The sequence below is a fragment of the Rattus norvegicus genome, chromosome 13 (genome assembly GCF_021556685.1).
Source record: "Rattus norvegicus strain SHRSP/BbbUtx chromosome 13, alternate assembly SHRSP_T2T, whole genome shotgun sequence".
NCBI classification, from domain to species: Eukaryota; Metazoa; Chordata; class Mammalia; order Rodentia; family Muridae; genus Rattus; species Rattus norvegicus.
Window position 1 is genome coordinate 69,986,850 of NC_141546.1, and position 22,735 is coordinate 70,009,584.

A 22,735-nucleotide genomic window follows, 5' to 3' on the forward strand; every position below is an offset into this window, starting at 1 on the left:
GATACGGAGGAAGACTGAGCCCTTCATAGCCTTGCCCTTGTGGCCATGGGACAGGGTGCACCTTAACCCTCCCTGTCTAGATGAGTGTGGAGAGAGGAAGTGTTCACCCAGGGGTCCTGTCACTAAGAGAACCCTCACTAAATTCTCAAGGAGGTGCAGACCCAGGGTTTCCAGAAAGCCCACTGTGTCTCAGAGGGTCTGCAGGAAGTGGCTGGGTTCACGCCAGCCGCCAGCCTGGAACCCACATGAGAGGGAGCCACAGCTGGGCACGGTGTGGAGGCAGAACACCTAGGGGAGAGGGGCTTTGCCTCAGCGACTTCACTGCTGTCCGCTGGGATCACAGCGGTGGGGATCAGAGCCTGGGTCTGCAAACACAGAATCTGCCCACGGCATGACTCCTCCTCCCAAGGACAAGGGGCCTTGGCAGCCTCAGGATCTACCTGCAGGTCAGGCAGCCAGGGCCGAGCGGGGCTCCGAGCAGCACCTTGCTGTAGCACTCCCCCTGCTGGTCACCGCATCCCACAGACAGCATTAAGGGCAGGGACCGCTGGAGTAATTTTATGCATACCCCACAGTGCCCAGGGCAGGTACAAGCTTGTCCCAGGAGCCTGATCAACAGTGAACGGAGCAATGCAGGGCATAGAAGAGAGATGGTGGGAGAGGCCGGTGATTGTCGGGTAATTACCCTTCTAAACAACAGTTCCTCTCAGTTTACAGAGTCAAATTCCCACACAGCCCAGCCTCTAGCTGTGGACTGGAGCTTCCCTGCGTACCTCAGAGTTCCATGCTCCCCTACCTCCTGCACGCCTGCTGCTGCTCTGAGGGACCCATAGGTGCTGGGGAGTGGGGGGTGGAGGGTATGGGCCTTATCTGAGGTGATTAGGAGGGAGAGTGAGTGACAGCAATCCTTACCATCTCCATTGCTCTCCAGAGGCAGCCCAGGCTCCTGATAACATTGGTCCTTGACAGATCTACCCCTGTGGACAGCTGCTCCTGAGGGTCCCTGCAGTCCTAGAGGGACACTGCTGTTGTAGCTGTTGTTGGACAGGTCCAGCAGTGGATGCTTGACCTGGGGGCTGTAGGGTTGGGTTTGGGGTGGGGTGAGAATCACAGTTCTTGGAGGGGACAGAGGCAGGGGGCTATCCACCTGGTGCTCCTGCCTGTGATTTCCAGTCTGGACTGACCTCCTTGGAGGCATGGGGCAGAGGGATTTCCTTGAAGAAGGAGGGGTTGGCACATCAGGGGGGAGGGGCAAAGTTGGCTGCAAAGCTGGGAGGGGTGCAGAGGGCTCTTCATGGCTCTGTTGGTGGGGTGAAGTGCAGAGAGTTTCCAGAGGCTCATGGCTTTCAGGAACTTGATCTGGTTGGCCTGATCCTGAGGACCCATGCTTCTTGGAAAATGGCACAGCATAAGCTGTCCTGCATGGAGTCCTGCAGTCCTCGGGGTGGGCCCAGTGACTTCCTAACTGTAGTCCAAGCTGCCCCTGGGACCAAGGACTCTTAGGTTCCACGGCAGCTTTAGGCACAGCATCTTCCTTTAGAAACAAAGTCCCCTGAGGTATGGGTCCCCTGGCTTCTGGTACCTCCCCTACAACCACATCAAGCTTGGGCAGGTGAGACCAGGCCTGAAGTCCACAGGGCAGCACCGTCTCCTTTCTGGACCACCTGGGACCTCCCTGGGGCCTAGACCCATGCTGCCACACCCGTGGGCTGCTGGCGTGGATCTGCTCACCTGCCCTGCTGGGCTGAGAGGTCTTGGCATCCTTATTGTCTGTCTGGCTGTCTGAACTGTGGGTGCTGTCCGGGGCAGAGTCCTCCTCAGGGTGTGTGGCAACAGTGTCTGTGATGTGTGTTTCCCGGATCCATTCTGTGTGGAGCCCTGGGAATGGGGAGCTCAAGCCATGGGAATTACAGGGACCCAGCAGTACTACCTCGGCCTCATAGGCAGCCTGGAGACTCCGGAGGACCCTCAGGTCAGAGGCTGCTCTCCCCTCAGCAGGGCAATGGTCCTTGAGGCAGCTGCCACAGGTTGGACACTTCCTCTCATTGTCCCATGTAGGTGGTGGTGCAGGGACGTTACTGTGGTCCAGGCAGCCCACAGCCCTGTGAAATGAGACATTTCCCACGCTGCGGTTGACGTAGTTGGTCAGGTCCGGTTTGGAGCGTAGAGGTCCTTGGTCCACAGCGTGTAGCACTGCGCTTAACACTTGACGCTGGCGCTGCTGAAGCCGGTCCAGGTACCGGAATTCAGCCTCGCGGGCAGACTCATCTTCAAAACGGACATGAGACAGGGGCATTCCTTGTTTGGGCCACTGCCCATTGCTGGACTCTACACTGGAGGGGTCGTTCAAGTTCCCATTCTGGAGGCTTTCTCTGGAGGCAGAGGTGGTCCTCACATCCGGGGCTGGGCTTCTCTGGCCATTTCTAGTGAAGAGACAGGAGAGAAGTCACATGCAGGAAGGTGGAGAGGAAGCAGCACTGCCCTGGATGTGTTCTGGCCCGGGCCTCACCACTCTGGGGCACACTGTGCTCAGTGGTACTGACATCCACAAGTTTACCCCGAGTCAGCCTCTTGGGAAGACATGGGACAAGCCCCAAGTCCTGCAAGATGAGAACATCTCAAAACATCCTAGGACACACTGCTCAACAAAACTGAGACAGCTTTCTTTATTTTTAACTCACACTCTGCTGCTGGGGCCCAGCATGAGTTAACAAGAAAAGCTACTAAACTAGGAACTGTGCAGAAGAAAGATATGTATATGTGCTGTGTGCGCATGTGTGTGTGTGTGTGTGTGTGGTGTGTATGTGTGTGTGTGCGTGCACGTATGTGTATGTGTGTGTGCACATGTGTGTGTATGTGTGTGTGCATGTGTGTGGTGTGTATGTGTGTGTGTGGTGTGTATGTGTGTGTGGTGTGTATGTGTGTGTGGTGTGCGTGCGCGCATGTGTGTATGTGTGTGTGTGTGTGTGTGTGTGTGTGTGTGTATGAGGGGGTGTGAGGTGAGGAAGTAGCTGACTGGGCTGTGATGGGTTGCATAAACATGTACAGTCAGCAGATTTGACCAATCACATAATAAAAATATTTGAAAATAAAACCCTGTATCTGTGTATCTGTACAGAACATGTAGGGACCTTATTCTCTTTGTTACCCCTTAAAAGCAGTAGTTCTCAACCTTCCTAATACTGCGACCCTTTAGTACAGTTCCTCATGGTGTGGTGGCCCCTACCACAAAATTATTTTATTGCTACTTTATAACTGTAATTTTGCTACTGTTATGAATAGTAATGTAAATATCCAATATGCAGGACATCTAATAGGTGACCCCTGTGAAAGTAATTCAACCCCAAAAGGGTTAAAGCCCCACAGGTTGAGAAACACTGAACAGTACAAAATAGAAGAGAGGCCCTAAATACTACGAAGTAGCTACCAGTACGAAGCACTTGTATCACATTGAGGGGTGTGGGTAACCTAGGGATGTTTAAGGTGCACAGAAGGATGTGGCTAATTGAGGTGCAAAAGCAACACTCTTTTATGTCAACAGCTTGACCATTCATGGGCTCTGGTATCCAAGGGGAGTCCTGACCAACCCCCTGTGAACCATGAGGAACAGTTTTAAGGTCAAAACCCTTGTAGGAAGAGGCCTCCATGGCTATTCTGTGTGCCTGGAAGTCTGAGACTTGGAGCATCCCTGATAGGAGATTCCCACTCAGGATCCCTCGGGCCTTGCTGGGATGGACTGCAGACCCTGGTGCCTCTCCTAGGACAACTGCAGAGTTCCTGCTCTAGTCCTACCTCACACACCCACATCTGCCTTCAGATTGCTGTGCTGGGGAATCTTGTGTACCTCTTTTAGCTTTGGATCTGGAAAACACTAGCTGGTGGTCACATCCTGCTCAGCTGCCCACAAGTCCTATCTCAGGACCCCAACAGCCAGGTAACAGAGTTATGTAAATGGGCCCAGACCCAAGGCCCACACTTCCTTTTCTCTCTGGAGCTTTCCCCACTGACCCATGGACTAAGTCTTTGGGACTGACTTAAGTGCAGTGGCCCCTTATCCTGTTTCCCCCAAATCTCCTGACTTTGTTCCTCATGCAGTACAGCCAGTGTCACAACACCCACAAACAGGGCACGGTGACAGCCTTTGGGCTAAACATTCAAGGCCTCTGCTGCTTCCCTGTTTCCTCTCCAGCTCTGGCTCCTGTCCTTTGTAACTTCAATGGCCACAAAAGCCACATGCCTAACTACTGATGGGACACTTAAATACGTGCCTCTCTCAATGGCACACTCAAACCTGTCTCTCTGAGCACGTGCCCTCCTTCCTTTAATAAGCTCCACTTTGCTTCGCAAAGGCTTATCCTAAAATCCTTTTCTACAGAGTAAGTCAAGAGCTTGGCTGAACCTGGGTGGAGATCTCTGAGAAGTTCTCAGATTGTACCGACTACAGGCAGCATCTCCATGGCTGGAAACACAATGGCTGATCTAAGGCCAACTTGGTAGGCTCCAGCACCTAGATACTTGGTCAAACATTGTTCTAGCTGTTACCACAGAGGACTTTTTTTTTTTTTTTGGCAAAATTAACGTTTAACCTGACAGATTTTGAATGAAGCCGATTACCTTCTGTCATGTGGTAGGCCTCATCTGGCAGTTGAGGGCCTGAGGTAAACCAAGGCTGACCTCTGACCTCTCTGGAGCAAGAAGGGATTTTGCCTGCAAGCTGACTTTGGCATCGAACTGCTGGCCTGTCCTGCAGGTTTGGGATTACCAGGATTCTACAAGTCTGGGAGCCAATTCTAAAAGCAAGCCTCCTCATATACAGACACAGCCTATTGGCTGTGCTTCTCTGGAGAACTCAGAATAAATACCCCCTGATGATGTGTCCCCACTCTGAGCACCTGTGCCACCCACTTTCCGTCTGTCACAGAGTCAGATGTTAGTGTTGGAAGAACTACAGCAAACACGTGCTATCCCACCACAGAAGTGGTAACCCCAGCATGCAGGCGGGGTAAGCTGGGCAGTCAGGTCTCTACAGCACAGCATAGCTCACTGAAGAATCTGCACCCGGCTCAGAACCACCCCTTCCACCTCCTGGGATCCAGGGCCAATGCCCTGCTTTGCTGGAGCAAAGTGGGCTGTAAGTTCTGGTAAAGAAAAGCAAGTCTGGGGCTGGAGAGATGGCTCAGCGGTTAAGAGCACTGACTGCTCTTCCAGAGGTCCTGAGTTCAATTCCCAGCAACCACATGGTGGCTCACAACCATCTGTAACGGGTTCCAATGCTCCCTTCTGTGTGTCTGAAGGCAGCTACAGTGTACTTATACATGATAAATAAAGAGATCTTTAAAAAAAAAAAGGCAAGTCTGTTCTCAGGGCGATACAGTAATAGTCTGTATTCCATGAGCCCCCGCCTTAGCCTTAAGTTTACACACAGATGCTGAACTGAGCCATCTCAGAATTCATTTCAAAGAGAGATATTATTTTTTATTTTAAATGGAAAAACAATAGCTGTGTGTGTTGATACATATCCCCAATCTTAGCGTTCAAGAGGTTGAGGCAGGAGGACTTTCTGACTACAAGAGAGCCTAGTCTACAGAGTGAGATCCCATCTTATAAGCAAGACACTGATGGACAAGGTGGTGTCCACCTTTGATTCCAGCCCTTGGCAGGCAGAGACAGATGTAAATGCCTGTGAATTCAAGACCATCCTCAGCTACGAAGTGAGTTCCAGGCCAGCTAGGACCACACAGTGAGAATGAAACAAAACAAAATCCCACAAAACCTACCTCATCATCATCATCATAAGAATAAAATAAAGATCTAATCATGAAAGCCTGCAATGCAATAATTCAGATTCCAAGGCCCTAGGCAGCCACACAGACACAGGCACAGGGAGGGGAGAGGCCTCGGGACACATGCACTTAAGGCAGTGACACCAAGAGCTGCTTTGCTTCTCAAGGGGAAGCCCCGGAAGAACAGGATTCTAGCTGAGCTCAGAGCCTCCGCTGTGGTGCTGAAGGTGCATGGCCTTTGGGAGGAGAATCCCTTCCCTCATGTCAGTGACAGTGCTATCCTGGACACACGATTGATTTGCTGGTTGCCAACTCTACAGCCACACACAGCCTCTGGTCACACAGGACAAACCTCCCAGGACACTCTCTCAGGATTAATACCAACCTAAGTCTGCCTTTTCCCCAGGTGGCGATGACTTACACTTCCAGGAGCTGCTCAATTTCTATTTGAATTGGCTTCCGGACAACACATCTGTTTCCACCCCTCCCTCCTGGGAAAGGCCAGGATCCAGGCTCCTCTAGGTAGTCCTAGGCTGAAGAGAGTAGTCTACAGATTGGTCTGCCTGCCCCTCCTCCCTCCTCTTGTGCCAAGCTGTTTTTTGGAAGGAGTGGTAAGGAGGGGCTGGGGCAGGACCTTCTGCTTCTAGCTGAGGCCTGGGAGCCTGCACGGCATCCCCACGTTAACTCTGCCTGCCCTCCAGGGTGAGCTGATGGAGCGTAACCTTTTGAAGCAGCTACAGCGAGCCATCTGGTGCAGATTTTTCAGCTCTACCCTCTGAGGATTCACCAGCGCTGCCAAGTCATAGTAATTCTTTTCTGGACACAGCAGCTGCTGAAGTAGGTCACCTTGCATTTTTATAGCATTTTCAGAGCCAGGAAAGCGGGAACCTACTTCACAATAGCTCCTGGGGTGAAAGAATAGCCGGGATGAATTAGGGAAGGAGGTTCCCAAAAGGACAAAGCACATGGAAGTCTGCTTTGCAGAGTCTTGTCTATGTGTGCCTCACCACTCCACCACTCCAGTCTAATTCCATAGAAAACCGGGCAGGAGTACCTTGGCTGTCTAAGACTTCCCTCTGGATATGTGGAAAAGAAGCCGCCATCCCAGTGAGTCCTCTCTAGTTAGAGGGAGACAAGGCACACTGTGGAAAGGAAACACTAGCCTGAAAGGCACACTTACTAGGATTTGGGGTCTCTTGTTCTCCTCTCTTAAGAGTCACAGTGACATTGAATAGAGAGGCCTCTACTTGCAAGGGAGTCGTGGTGGCTCTGTGAATGTCCTGAGCCTTTAGTAAGCAGTTCCAGCATCCCCCTCCCCCGTCAAAGAGCACATGACTCGGTTTTACTAAGAGCCCTCCTTAAGGCAGAGTGATGAAGAAGTCAAGCAGACCCAATACGCCCACCATACCTGTGAAGCCCTTTGCAGAGGTGGGCCTGCTTGGGTCTGGCAAGACATGGCTGCGTTTGTGTGGGGGGAGAGAGAATTCCACATGTAAGCAGTTCTTCAAGGGGTACCATAAAAAGAACAAGCAGGAAGCCGGGGACAGGCACGTGGCATGGGCAGTCATATAATGTGGTGCTAGTCCAAGAATCCCGAGCCTCTTCTCTTGGTCTCTCCACACTGGATGCACTCGCCCTTGCAGCTCCAGCAGGATGCATTCACCATAAGACTCACATCTCCAGGTCTGGCCTCACCTCTAATGATCCTGTATCCAGCGGCTCAATAAACATCTCTGATGGCTGCTCTGGGACCCCTCCCCTCTAAAGCCTGAGCCTGAACCTAGGCATCACCCTTTGGCTAGGGGCCCATGAACACTCTGATACAAGTCAGAACTCTGGGCTCTGTCCTGAATGCCTCCTCTTCTTCTGCCCTCCAAGCTGATTAATGAGGTGTTGGGAACCTGGAGCTGGCAGCCCATGGGTCCACAGCACTTAATATACCAAGTGGGCCTTTTGTACATCAGCTCAGGTAACCTCTCACCCTGGAAGATGATCGCTAATAATTCAGAAGTCTCCCTAAGGCACACATGAACTACTGGCAGGGCCAGATCTCAATGTGGGCAGTGTTTGTCTGCTGCCTGGTGAGCCAGCTTGGCCCTGGCTTGTGGGCATCTCTGGGAAGTCACCATGCCTGTCTTCTTGAACCTTCCATGAGTACCATAGTCACAGCCTTTCTCTGTCAGATCCCACTGCTCACGGCCAGAAGGGCACCGTAGAAAGGCACGCTACGCTATCGTGTTCTATCTGTTAACTCCCTCTTTATCCATCTCGGTAGCCCCAAAGCAGTGCAGGAACCTATGAGTGGTTGTTCAGTGGATCTGGAGGTCCTCCACAGCCGGCCTCTATGACGCTCTCTAGCCTTCATGATTTACCTCATAGATTTCTCTCTTCCAAGCTGCCTGGGTTCTGGAGCACAGTGCCTCCTCTCACAGCTTCCTCCCCGAATCTGTCCAGTGAATGTTTACAGCTCCCGTAAATCCCATCTGGGGAGCTACCTCCTCCAGAGCCTCACCTGTCCCTTCCAGGTGCAGTGACACATTTGCCACCTCTGCACACACGCGTCCCTCTTCCCCACGCTAACACACAGAACTGATTAGGTGTTGGTCTGTCGCTCTCCCTGGAGACTATGATCTCTATGTCCCAGAGAGCACGGGTCACACATTTTATTTACCTTTATATCTCAACCTATGGCACTCCACTGTGGTGCTGACTGACTAAACAACCACACTGCAGATGCTCAACACACAAGTGTGCACACGTGTGCACATGCACACACACACACACACACACACACACACGCATGCGCACACGCACACACAGGAGAGAACAGAGGCATTCTGGCCTTATTTCAGCTATTTGTCCCACTGACCCTTCCCTGCCACAAGCCCTCCCAGGTCAGCCTGACGTAAGCCTCACTCACCGGCTGCCCTGAGCAATGATGGGCACAATATCATGGCTGGCTCGGAGAGGTTGGGTCTTGGCCTTCATGCGGGCACGGCCGAGCAGATGCTTGGCTTCCTCATGCTTGGCGCTCAGCACAGGTTCCAGCTTGGGAACAAAGGTCCTGCAGGGTAGCACCGGCCAGGATGGACAGTGGGGGATTAGGAGAAAATAATGCAGCTTAGGAGGCTTTAATGGTGTCAAGCCGAGCTCTGCCAGGAAAAGCTTTCTACACACAGCCTTTCCCTTCTTACTCATGCACAAGGTTTCCTCTCCCCCCACTCACCCCACCCCGAGGCTGGGAAACACCCTGAGCTCAGAGAGGAGCAACCTGACCTTGGACCTCTGCTCAGGGGCTGGAAAACGGGCATGGTGGTCTGATTATTCTATTTTTGCTCCCCGAGCAGAAGCAGGAGCTTTGAGGAAGAGGGAAGGAGAAGGTCCCGAGGTTATGCATCTGGGCCTGTGCCCAGACAGATGGTCTTTCCATGCATGGCCTCCCTGTCTCCTTCTGTCTCACAACACCTACACAAGCACCCACTGGAGCCCACACAGCACTGTCCCCGGCTCCCATCTTAGCCACGGGGCCAAGGCACCGCCTGTTATAGTCTTGGTCCTTTGGGGGATAACGTTTTATAAATCCTGGTGTTTTCTTGTCATGGTCTCAATCCAGACTTGTCGGGAGGAGTCGACTCGGGCCTCACAGAGTCAGGGCAGAGAGAAATTAAGCTGGACTCAAACCAAGCCAACATATGGCTCGACTTTCATAATAACAAGGGTCCTCTGGTGCTGACCCACTAACCAGATGCATTGCCTCCCTGGTCAGCGCACAGCTGCAGAAATGACAACAGCCTCTTTCCAAAGCTGTATCCCAGACGTGACACCCGAGTTCCAGGAGTAAGGACAGCCCACATGTCCCCATGACAAGATGGCTTTCTCCACAGAGTCCCTCTTCACCGCCAGGCTGGACAGGGCCAGGTGTTCCCTGAGCCTGACAGATGAGAGTGTCAGGACTGGAGGGGAATGTGGACACATTTGAGAGCTGGGCAGTGATGCAGACGACAGCCAACCCCATCCGCTCCTAACCCTATATTCCATGTCCTGTTCTCTCCCTCCATGGGTGCCGGGGTGGGCAAGGATGTCTGTGGCTGAGGTCAGACAGGCTTTGATGTAACTCCAGCATCCACATGTGCTTGATTCTGCCTATAGGGAGGGTCCCCAGAAAGAGAACTTAGCCAAAGGCTTAGGAGGGCGTAGATCTCACTCCTGGTATACCCCCAAATCCCTCCTTACGCCACACCCTGATCTCAAAAGGTCCCAGGGACTCTTAGGACAGGAGTGGACAAAGCCTCCAGACTCCTTGGGACATCCTTAAACTGGCTCTGAGCAGATGATGTGGGTTTTTTTTTGTGTTTTTGTCCTGTGTTTTGAACATTGCTGTGGGCCAGAGGGGGAAAGGCTGCTAGATAAAGGCACCGTCTGTGCCATGAGCTCTGGCAGGGCCAGGCGGGCCTTCGGAAGGAGGGCTTCACCACAGTGATGCAAAAGCACTTCTGCAGGCCTGCTGCCCCACGAGGCCTCCATTGGCAAGAGAGGCTTCCCTGACATGGCTTCCAGAGAAAGCAGCTCCCCAAACCGCAGCTGTGCTCCCGAGGGCTCCAGTTCCAACAGCAGAGATAATGAGGTCACCATGCACAGAGGTGCCCCTGCAGCAGTGGGCCTCTGGCTTCCAGCCGACATGCTCACAGCCTTCCGGTGACAGCTGTGCTTCTGCGACTGTCGGAGGGCATTTGTCACAAGGCCTGGTGGGCAGGCAGGAGGGCCCCTCGGCAGCTGGCCAGATGCTGCCGCCGAGATCAGCCTTGCCCCCAGCTTTCTAAGCCATTTCTAGCCTCGCCGTTTCCTTTTAGGAACAGCTGTCCACCACCCTCCCCCCTTCATCAACTGCCCTGCTTTAGTCTGGCAGACAAAGCTAGTTTCTCTCCACTGATTAGAAAGGCAGGCTTTCTGGCTGCCTGGAGGCATCTATACTGCAACTTGCCAAGCAGGGAGGAGAGTGGCAGCCACCTTCACAGACTGCAGCCAAGGTCAGCAAAGCAAGGACCCCGCCGTCACTGTGCACCCTGGAGACGGTGGCCCTATCAGCTTGAGAAGGGTGTACCCCCCCTCCCAGTCTCTGTCTCTCTCTGTCTCCCTCCCTCCCTCCCTCCCTCTCTCCCTCTCCCCACCGCCTCAGTGAAACAAGCTGGCAGCACTATGGGATGCCAAGTCTGCTCCTGCGATCGCCCACCTCCTAACACCACGCCAAGGGTTGCCCACCACTCTAGAAAGATAGGTTCAAACTCTCCCTGAGGAAGACCCCAATCTGACCCTGGACTAAAGAGAGAAAGAAGGGCCTGAGGGACAACCTTTCTTATCATGAACTGAAACCCACAATCCAGTTCTTCTTTTTTTTTTTTTAAACTAAATTGCTAATTTAATAGGATTTACAGAATGTGGGCTTTTCTGATTCTCTTGCTTTCCATATTCTTAGTCAACAGTCTTCTATACAGTAGAACAGCCATCATTTGGACCTATTTGGCTTCCTTAAGATACATTTTTAGGAAGATTTTGGGAAGTTTGGATGTTTAATTTGCTCCTCAAACACAATTTTCAAACTAGGAAGTGAGTGTTCTATGACTTCAAATGAGAACTCACTCAACAGATTTTTTTAAAAACGCTTTTGAGTCATTCAAAAGCTGTTTCTACCTCCTTCTTTGCAGGTCTCAGAATTCCTGGGAGGCCTTTTGTTTTCCTAATGAGAAATGGTGGAGCAGTGGATGTGCTGACACTGTCTCTCCTCTTGCTGTGCCTTCCATGCAGATGCCTGAAGCCTTGGAGGAGCTGAATGGTAGAGTTTCCTGTGTCTTCCAGTGGAGAAGAAAACACCATCCAGAATCCTTGCTCAATCACAGATGAGTGCTTGACACAAGTGTCATGTTGTCTGTCATCTGACCCATGGGGGCTTCCTCCTCCCTTCACCTTCTTTCCCTGATGTCGGAAGTCCTGGGGTGCTAAACCCTGCCTGTGCGTCTTCTGCCAAGCTGTTGACTTTGTTGGCATCTTTATTCACCACCAGCCCAGATCTTTATTTTTCTTTGCACGTGCTTTCAATTCCCATGATCCTTCTGTATCCTGCTTACTGAGGCCTTTAGTGCCCCATTTTCCCCAATATGTCCCACAATCCAGTTCTTTAAAGTCCTTTGGAAATTTCCTGGCAAAACCAGGTAGTATAAAGCCAGGCACAGGTAATATCACCTATAAGTGAACAGTATTTATCAGCATCTTAAAGCCTGAATTTCAGTAGCCCATTACTGCTGGGACAGGATGTAGGAATAAGGCAACCAAATACTTTTCCTCCAGGCTAGCAGTTTCCCACCTGTAAGCACGAGCCTTCAGGAGAGAGATGGCTCACATTGCTCTCCTGTGAGTCTGGGTCTTGGACCAGGCAGGCTATGGTGGGGCGGTGGGGGGCTTGGAGTTGCCACCTAGGGGCCATTTGAATGACAAGACTGGCTCTTATGGAGTGACCACCAAAAGAACTACTTATTGGGGGGAAGCTAGAGATCCACCGGTGTGTTAGGCCCTTGCCTCTAACCCTCACACCACCTGCATCCTGAGGACTGAGGGAGCCTGTGACCTCTGCCCTCTGTTCTTGCCCAGGTTCTTGGAGTGGGGACAAGTTTAACGATGACTTTAGCACCCCTCCAGCTAGGCAGGTTAGGAGATTCCAATCTCTCTCACAGCCAAGGAAACCAAGTGGGGAGGGATCTTTCTCTGCAGCTACATAATCCTGGATTACAGTGATAACCCCTTCATCTCAGGTAAACGGATCAAGGAAAAGGACTGGAGACAGACCTGACAAGCTCTGGGCTGCAGGCAGGGAAGGGAAAGTAGGCAGCATGCAAAAGGGGTCGCTTTGACAGTCAAGGACAGACATTACTACTGCTGCCCTGAGAAGTGTGGAGGAAGAGTGGGTCTGAACTGGCTGTAGATCGAGGGTTTGTGAAGGCACACCCTTCTTCAGTCCATAGGCCACCCACAGAATGAAACCTAAAGAAGGGGTTTGCAGTGTGCTCCAGGAATCCTCACCCCTGGACTATCCCTGCCCACAAGTGTCATCTGGTGAGTGCCCTCAGGGGTAAGTCTCAGTTTCTTCAAACGCTAACAAGGGCTCAGCTGTTAGAAATAGTCCCTCCAAAGACAGTAAAATCCACAAATGTTAGCCCGCATTACTGTTGTGTCTATTATTAGTCCTAGTGTTACTCCCACCCCTTCGCTCTGGGTCGGGGATCCCTGCACATGAACTAAGGTCATCTGCCAGTGAGGCTACACTGCGGCTGGCAAGGAGAAGCCATGGATAGAAGTGAAGTCGGGGGGAGCTTGAGAGGGCTTACTGGGTTTGCTCCAGACCTGCAAAAGCCTTTGATGGGCTCTGTGGAAAAGGTGACTCCCACAGCACAGGGGGCAGGAAGATGCTGGCAGGGAGCAGAGGAAAGCCAATGCCCTTCTCTACACAGAGGAGGAAGAAAGGGCTCCTAAGAAAAGGCCATTGGCAGGTCAGAACTTAACACCAGTAATGTATCCTTCCAGAGAGGGCAGACCAGCTTTGTGCCACGTTCCCAAAGAATGAAGATACATTCCTCACTGAGGCCCAGGACACGACCAGGTCAGCATGGCAGGGGCTCAGTATGGGGCACAGGGATAGCTGGCATAGCAGATGTCTGAGACACTCCCAGAAGGGACTTTCCTTGAGCTCAGCTTAGCTCCCTCCCACCTTGAAGATGTTAACTTCTGTGAGCTCCTCCCAGGTCAGGCAGGGCTGAGCCAGGAAGGATTCGCTGTGTGGAGTGAGTGTGAGTGCAATGGCAAGCTCGACACACATACAGAGCACTTGAACCTTCCGAAGCACTGGCTTTGTGTGGGGTCAACCCAGGGAACAGAATCCTGGACACCATGGAAGTGGTTAAGTACTTAAAGGCTTGATGTGTTGCTTTGCCGGGTTTTTTGCTTTTTTCCTTTGAGCATCTTTCTTTGTGTCTCTGTATCTGCATGGCTGATGCAGGATAAGGGCAGTGGTGAGATGGTGGGTAAGCCAGCAGCATGGGGCACAACCGCTCCAGTGACATCTTGCCCTGGGCACTCCTCAGTGACCTCTGTGACCCCAAAATACCCATCCCCAAGTTTTGCTAGAAAGCTTCTCATAACGAAATCCCTGACACTCTGGGTCCAAAAAATACCAAAAAATGGCCAGTGACTCAAGATGGCCTCCAAACCCTCTTCCTAGGCTCCTCGATGCACCTAGCCCACAGGACTCACACAAACCCACGTAACCAGGAGCTAAAACTACCTTTTGTGTAGGAGGAGGCAACTGGAGCAGGAAGGAGACCGTTGGATGCCTCTGCGTCCAAACGAGATCTCAGTGCCAGGCTCTCCTCGGGCAGCTACCCTCCACCGATTACCACACGTCCCACCTCAGATGCTCCCAAGCATGGCCACAGCTTCCTTCACCCATCTGGATGCTCCTTCTGCCCCGATCCAGACCCCTGCAAGCCCACACAGGCTCCAGCTGTCGGGGACCCCTCTGTCAGCTCTTTCCTGCCTGCCTCTGCCAGACACGTTCTGAGTACCTGTCCCAAAATGGCACAGCTCCTGCCTCCAGGAACTCAAGAAGAAAGACACCAGTGAGCATTGGTGGCAGTAGGGGCCAGCGGGCAGAGCCATGAGAGCAAAGCGGGGTGATTCCGTGTGAAAGCACAGACACACGCAAGCCGGCTCGAATGTCTCTTCCCTCACAGCAGAGAGCAGATCAAGCTGCAGGGATGTAGAAGGCCCCAGATGCCCAGTCCAAGGGGTTGCTCATCTAAGGGATGACCCGTGGAGGCACAAAATGGGTGGCTCAAGGCAATGTCCCACAGCAGTCAGAGCATAAGCCTTGGGACCTGAGTGCAAGTCCTGACTCCAAGCCCCGGGCAAGTTACCCGGCCTCCCCTAGAGAGCTCTGTCAGCAGAGCGAACACAATGGCTAAGATCTGTCCACAGACTAAGTGAGATGTACACTGCTCACAGCACCTGGCATATAGCCGGAGGACGAAAATGGCAGTGGCCTCTTTCAACAGGCCACAGTGTCTTAGCCCAACAGGGCCGAGCAAAAGCCTGACCCGTGTTAGAGAGTAGGGGACCAAGGTCTCCTGTAGGATCTGAGGTCCTGAGTCTTTTCATGGCTCACCTCCATGGCTGACTCCTTAAGGTCACCTTGGAACAAGCTGGCCCAGATACAGCAGGCCCAAGCACTGGGTTCTGCTATCAATGCAAACTTGTCCTGTCGTCTTGTAGAAGAGTGACAATTGGGAGCCTTTGGGTTAACCTGGCTGTCATGGCTCTGTGATTGTAGCACGGTTTATTCAGATTCTAAATTTGACTGAACGGGAAGCAGCACCTTTTGCTCTTCAAGCCCCGAGAGAGTTTGCAGTGCTCAAAGAACGAAGTGTGGCAGGTACTGATGGGCAGCCACTGAGACAGACAGCTACAAGCACAGACCACTCTTCTGCTTCGGGTCGTCCGCCCCTTAGCACAGGCTCTGAGCCCAGGACCTGAGTGCTCTCTGGCACTCCTGGGGCATGAGCCAAGGGAAGCCAAGACTCTGGGCATCTGTAGCTGTAGCATCCCTAAGTCCATCTCACTGAGAGGGGAGCCCTGGGGCGTATCCAGACAACACAGCAGGGCTGGACTTACGTTCCCTGGCCCTTCAGCCTAACTGTCTACCTAGCAGGGACTTGACCTTCATGCCTGTGGCTCTATATGCCAGGCACTCTAAGGGGACATTTTATTAATCTTGGAACAGAATCTTAAAACAAGCCTATGTCTCCCCTCAGACACATAACACCAATTCATCATATATACACATACATACACACAAATACATATGAGAATCATACAATCTATATGCACACATGCCATTTCTGAGATCTGTCTGTCTATTTTCTAGACAAGGTTTCACTAGGTAGCCCAGGCAGCCATGGGACATGTACCTCTGTTTCCGCAGCCTCCTGAGTGACAGATGGGCTTGCTGTTATGGGCCATCGCACTGGGCCCTCATATTTGAATTCTGATAAAAAAAACCCCAAGGCTACAGACGGCCTGTCAGGTTAAACCGATCTAGGAGTCTAGTCCTGAGAGCTCTAAATATCCTCACAGGCATGGGTGGAAGTCTTTCTCTAGCCCTGATTGAGCGGCTCCTTTAAGAGAACCAGGTTTTGTTACTCATTTTCTGTGAGCAGGCCAGGGGCTTGCCTTCTTTCTACAAGGACTCTGAGCAAAACCCCAGCAGCTGTGCTTCCTTGTGGTCACACTGGAATGGGCTGGAAGCTGAGGCTGGGAAAGCACAGCAGCTGCAGGGAAAGGGACCCTCTCCATAGCACCCAGGAGCCTTTACAAGGCTCTCTCAGAGGGCTGCAGGTAGAGAGAGCATAGAAGGAGCAGAATACCACCGAGTACCACAGTGGTGGGGTCAGATAAGGATGTGGTCAGAGGCTGAAAACAGCAGCCCGGAAGGCAGAAGAAAAGTCAAGTTAGACATACATCTCTCCACCTGCCCCCCAAGCTGAGCACAACCCCGACACTGGGCACCCTCGTTTTGCTAAAGCAGGCTACGTTTCCCAATTTTTGTATGGTGACATCTAACCCCCAGTGTGACGGGATCAGAACAAGGGGACAAACTGCCTCCCATATAAAAGGTCCGCCAGAAAACCTTCTTGTCCCTTTCTACACGCGAGGACACAGTAAGAAAATGCCGTCTATGAGGAAGCAGGCCCTCACAAACACTGAATCTTCTGCCTTCTCACTCTTGGATTCCCAGCCCCCTAAACCGCAAAAATGGCGACTTTAAGTCGTTATAAGATGCATTCTGATGGGGTTGGGAATTTAGCTCAGTGGAAGAGCACTTGCCTAGCAAGCACAAGGCCCTGGGTTCAGTCCCCAGCTCTGAAAAAAAGAAAAGAAAAGAAAAAAAAAAAGATGCATTCTGTTGCAGAGGTCTGGCCCGTGTTTTGGGCAGGATGAGTCGATCTTAGTGAGATACACAGGGAGTGGCCTGATCAGGGAGAAGAGACAAAGCTACTACTGTGGGCAGACATCATGAGACTCTTCCCAGACTGATGTCATGTGCAGCTGTGGGAAAAGGAGCCCCTCCCAGACCAAGGCCTCTCGGCCTCATGTCCCAACAAAGGCGTAAGGCTGCCAAAGGCAAGGGCCAGCCTCTGAGCGGGCACCAGCAGAGGCTCAGGCTCCCATGGGGCCCCCACCACACCTCAGGTGTGTATTCTCGCTCACCTCTCCCAGCACACTATCTGGACACCAGCGTCCCTAAACCAGAAAGGAAGGGGCTAGAAAACAGTCTGTGGACCTGCTGAGAGGCTGGGTGGGAAATCCTTGGCCCTGAGCCCTGCACACTCCTCTGATTAGGAAAAAGAGCAGGTCAAGTTCAAATGTTGTGTTCCAGGCTGGAGAGATGGCTCAGTGGTTAGGAGCACTGACTGCTCTTCCAGAGGTCCTGAGTTCAAATCCCAGCAACCACATGGTGGCTCACAACCATCTGGAATAAGGTCTGATGCCCTCTTCTGGTGTGTCTGAGGACAGCTACAGTGTGCTAGTATACATAATAAATAATTAATTATAATGATAACATAATTACAAATTATTAATAATAAATAATTCTTTTTTTAAAGTTGTATTCCTGTACTACCCCCAAGGAGTTCCACACCCAAGCCCAGTAGCTTCACAATAACCCTATGGACTAGAAGGTAACTATGACGTCTCCATTTCTCCTGTTAAAAGAGGTAGAAGCCTGCGCAGGGGAAGAGGCCTCCAGGACACTGAGCAGGTAATTGGAAGGCTTTGCTGCAGACCTCTGCACCCAGTGGCCTGGCCCAGACGACAGGCAGGCAGCAGCCTGATACCTTCTATGGGGCCTCAGGAACGATGGCTGGCAGCGGCCACCATCTATGGTGAAGGTCTGCCTTTCTCCACTGGCCTTTGCAAGGTTTCCTACTGCTCTGGGGTACAGAATATGGAGGAACGGTGGTAAGGAAGAGCCCTTACCTGCTCTGACCTGAGTCCTGCTGGGGGTTGCCCGAGTCCCAGTCCACGTCTCCCGCTGGTCGCTCTAGGGCCCAGAGCAGAAGCAGAGATCAGGGCAGAGCCACCAACTGGTGAACACAGAGGAGAGATGCTCTACCCTCCATGTGGGCCAACTGCCTGTGCTCCCCAAGTCCACACACTAGAATCTAATCTGCACTGCGCTGGGATTAGAAAGCTCTGATCTGAGAAGTGGAGGCGCAGGCTGTCAGGCTGTGGGTGACCCTGGATTGGTTAGGAGAACCCATACATGCCCTCGGGTAAGGGTGTCTTCTGGAGTCTCAGTGCACACCTCCAGCAGGGTTCCTGTGGTCCTTGGCCCAGTGGGCAGGACGCTCACCCTCTCGGGGATGTGCTTCTGTCTGCTAGCCCACCAGAGGGCACTTTGCCACACTGGGGATGGCGTGGGGCAACATCATTAGAGGGAGTGCAAGCAGCTGCTCTACAAAGAGCTACCAGGCTCAGGGCCTCTGTCCCTAAGCTCAAAGACTAGCCTCGCACTGATCCGATCCGGAGGGCCACAGGATTTGTGGGGCAGTTAGGGCTGCATGTGCCTTACAAAGGACCCAATGTCCCAGATGGACAGTGATTATGTGGGTGACATTACTGCGCAGGTCCTATCTGCTCCAACTCAGGTAAAGTGAGGCTCACCTGATGCATCCTTGTCCCAGGATCGAGTCCGTTCTGGGCTCCCTGTGGTGGGAGGTCTCTGTCTGCAAACCTTCAGCATCTCCTGCAGCAGGAGGCGGTTCCTCTCTACCTGATCAGACAGGGACAAAGCATTTGCAGCAGAGCCCAGAGCCTCCAGGCTGCCAGCTCTCCAGAACATCTCTGGCTGGTCTGTCCTGGGAACTAAATCCTCCTTGGAGGTTAGGGCTGTGCTGCCCAGATCTCCCTTTGTGTTCAGACCATCTCCAAGCGGGTACGGCCTTCCCTTCTTCAGGTTGCTTAAGTGGGTGGTTTTGCAGGGACCAGGCCCCTGTGGCTCTCCCGCAGAAACTTGGTTGTTGGGACTTTCTTGTAAAGAGCCAGCCCCTGGTCCTGGGTCCTCCTCATGATTGGCCAGCATCCACACTGCTTCTGGAGTCCACCAGCTTTGTTCACTCCAGCTGTCAGGAGTAGATGGCTTGGATCCACTGTTCCTGGCAGGTTTCTGCTCATTAACATGGCTGGCCAGATGTCCATCATTAGGGTTCTGAGCATGGGGGACCACAAGGGCATCTGGTAGAGTAGAGCCCTCTGGTAGGCTCCAGACCGCTCCAGGCTTGACATGGTGGCATTTGGATTTTGTGGTGGATGGATGCTCACAGGAAGTGGGACGGGGATTTGTCCCCTGTTTCTCTGCTGTCATTTTCTCCTTCAAGGCCTTCACCTTGGACTCCAGCACAGAAGGACCTTGGTTCTGCAGCCCCCATGTCCTGGGAGGCTTGGGGGGCATCAGGTTAGATGGTCGGTCTTCCTGGGGGCAGAGTGAAAGTCTCTGGAGAGGTCGACTGCTTGGCTGCTCAGCACCATGTCTGGCCATAGCTGGAGTCACTCGCTTGGGGCTTGGGGTTCTGCTCCCTGACCTGGACGCTCTGCAGGAAAAAAGAGAAGCTGAGACCCCGAACCTGGTGGGCTCCAGTAACCTGCTTGGTCTCTACAGTGCCCTGATATAGACCCCCTGCTCAGATGGTATACGTCAAGAAGAGGGGGTGTCCTCTATATAATGTGAACATTGGAAAGGACAAGTCACAGTACAGTAAAACAAGTTACTAGCAAGCTTACTTTCTGCTGGCATGAGTAATGAATGTTCTTTCCAGGGCGTGAGGGGACTGGGGAGGGTGACTACTGGAGCATGGTCAATAAACCCACCGAAGAAAACAATACCAGTTTTTCTATCCCCATCTTTAGGGTGAGCAAAACAGGGCCTCAAGCAGTCCAATGCAAAATGTGAACCGTGATGAAAAGCAGTGTAACCAATGCAAAATGGTGAAAAGCAGTGTAATCCACCGGCCCTGGGCTAAAAGAGGCTCCAGAGGAGAATGGCAGTGTTGGCTAATGGTCAATACTGAGCCAACCCCAGTGCCTTAGACTAGAGTCAAGCTGTGCTCAAAAGGAGATACTGACAGTCACAAACTATAAGCTATCTGCTCTATGTGAAGCAGAGGCTTTCCAAACCTTTAGACGTTCTCTAAAATAATTCCGACATGTCCATGCTAGAATGCTATTTTATATAAATAAAGATACCATTTATTATATAAAATTATTATGTATTATATAATATAGAAATAAAATATTGTTTTTAACAGATGGGGAACTGAAGCATAGAGAAATTACATCACATAGATGCCACAGGGGGAGCCAAGTTTGTAACCAGAACCTTGCCATTCCAAGCCAGGACTCTTCAAGGACAGTGAGCCTTTAACTGCACGCCCTGGTTCTCAGGTAAGAGCCCAGTCCACAGAGATCGCAAGATTCATTAGTATTATACAGCCTTTTGGTGGCTGGGCTGATTCCACTAACTTTACAGAGAATGAAGTGACAACTGTTTTCATCATTGTATAAGCTACTGTGTCTTAACAATTACTCAGAACACTCAGAAGTCTTCCTAGTCTACCTGGGTCCCATATGAAGTAAACTCGGTGTATAAGAATGTGTGCGTAGACGACACATTAGAAGTTAATCATTCCCTTCTTGCAATGGGGACCCACCATAAGATGTTCTTGAAGGCTAAGTCCATTACAGCCATTTACTATAATTCAATTTATATGCTTTTCTGGATATACCTACTTTATCAAGCAAGATACATATATAACGCAAAATTTCACAGCAGTAAATCTGTGAAGTTTAAGAATTATAGAAGTCATCTTTTCTACTAGATCATCTGGAGCAGCGGTTCTTGGCATCACAGGATTTCATATCAGACATACTGCATATCAGACAGATATTCATATTACGATTCGTAACAGTAGCAAAATTACAGTCATGAAGTTGTATCGAAAATAATTTTGTGGTTGGAGATCACCACATGAGGAACTGTATTAAAGGGTCGCAGCATTAGGAAGATTGAGAACCACTGATGTAAAATGTACTAGGTTTCTCTTTGCAGCCCAGCTACCTCTTCTCTGAGATCCAATCCAGAAGCCCAGGTTGTAATATGAGCTTTCAGAAAAATTGGCGGGTAAACTCTGGAACTATGCTCTAGAATTGTCCGTAGACCTTAAGGAGTGAGATCGTCCCCCTGAAGGCCTCCGGACGATCTTCCTGGAAGACCTCGTATCTCCTAGCACGGATGCTCTAACTCAGAAAAAACCTGGAATAAAAATGGACGGGGAGGGCGGGCCTCCTCGACCCTTCCAGCTCTGTGGCGGCGGGAAGTCGGGTCTCCCTGGGTGTGCCCCGCCAACCCGCCCGGCTCTTCACCGTACTTACTGAGAGCGGTGCGCGGGCTTGGTTGCCGCCTCCATCCCCTCCATCCCTCGGAGAGGCGAGGCCCTGCCCCGCTCTCCCTGTCCGGGGCTGCTGCAGAGTCCCAGGCCGGACCTGCCCTGAATCCGGGCCGGCGGGAGGGCGGTAATATGGCCCGCAGGCCTCGCCCGGGGAGCGCGTCCCGCCCCGGGTCCCGCGAGGCGAGGCCGGGCTGCCGGGTGTGCGCGGAGCCCCAGGGCCCCGCTGGGCGCCAGGAGCCGCAGCGCCCGCTACTTCATAGCTTTGCTTGAAGGTGAAAGGCCCAGCCCGCGGCCTCACGGGCCGACCAGAGAAGAGAGGACGAGGAAGGCGAGAGGAGGGGCGGCGGAAGGGGCTGGAGGAGCCGCGACCTCGGCCTGTCCCCACCCCCAGCCTTCTGCGGCCTCCCAGGGTCGTGGCCGCTCGACCGGGGCGCACGCCCGGAGCCCAGAGCAGCCGCGGCTCCGCTCCACTCCCGGAACGAAGGCCGCCTAGACGGCTGGAGGATACACCCTGCATTTGGGGCGCACCGGCCGCCACAGGGCCGTGTCCCGGGCGCCGACCAGATCCCGAGGGACTCGGGCGCGAAAGCGGAGGAGCGCTCTGGTGCCTGGGGGGGCGCAGCAGGAGCGCAAAAGGCGGCGAGCTTCAGCCGACTCCACCCGGCTTCGGTGGAGCGGGAGGCTGAGGAATGGCCTTTGTATGGATGGGTTTCGGGATGCATCGGTGGGCTTCTCAGGGCCGCCCCATCACCCTTGGGCGTCCTCTTAGGTCAAGATCATTGGCCGTCGCTCTTTGAGGCAGCAGGGTAAGCTGACTGCTCATCGGGTCCACCAAAAGCAGGGCCTGCATTGCCAACGGAATTGGGAAGGAACCGCTTCTCTGGGAGTGGAGGATTCCTGAACAGACCTGGGTACATGCCTGAAAGAGAGACCTGGCAACTGTGTTCCAAATTCATGGAGCTTTCTAACCAGAAGGAGGCAGTGGCCAAATCTCTACAGGGTCCAAGCCCACGTTGACAGCTCTCCACCACCCCCAAAGGAACAGGAAGAGGAACTAGGGCATTTCAGACATCTCTGAAAAGAGAAAGTGCTCACCCTTCTTTCTTTGGCCAACAAGTTTCACTTCACGTACTCTTTTGTGCTGCTAGAAGGCGAGTATAGCTACTGGAAAGGCTGCGCAAAGCTAAGGTCTGAGCAGGGCACAGGAGGGAAACAACAGTTCTGGCCCCTGTGCTGGTATAGTCCTGTAGTCCCGGTTGTTCCAGAGATTAAAGCAGGAGCGTCTTGCTGCAAGTTCAAGGCCAGCCTAGGCAATTTAGTGAGACACTTTCTCAAAATGAATAGCGAAGAAACATAGTACTGGGCGTAGAGAATTTATCGCGCAAGACGCCCTGCGTTCAAACTGAG

General features: G+C 52.4%; 1 protein-coding gene across 9 annotated transcripts in view; it reads right to left on the reverse strand.

The window, feature by feature from the left end:
- Kiaa1614 (KIAA1614 homolog) overlaps positions 1-21,663 on the reverse strand; it is a 32,393-nt gene extending 10,730 nt beyond the window's left edge. For 3 of the 9 annotated variants that reach the window (XR_015635239.1, XM_087581085.1, XM_087581082.1), the window contains exons 1-5: positions 21,312-21,663; positions 18,549-19,474; positions 17,862-17,925; positions 8,704-8,847; positions 913-2,423 (exon numbers count right to left, since the gene is read on the reverse strand). Coding sequence is in view for 8 of the 9 variants with exons in the window: in XM_087581085.1 (XP_087437211.1) it covers positions 913-2,423; positions 8,704-8,847; positions 17,862-17,925; positions 18,549-19,474; positions 21,312-21,355 (2,689 nt within the window). In the remaining variant the exon portion in view is untranslated. 9 annotated transcript variants of the gene reach the window in all.
- Between the last annotated feature and the right edge of the window lie 1,072 nt (positions 21,664-22,735).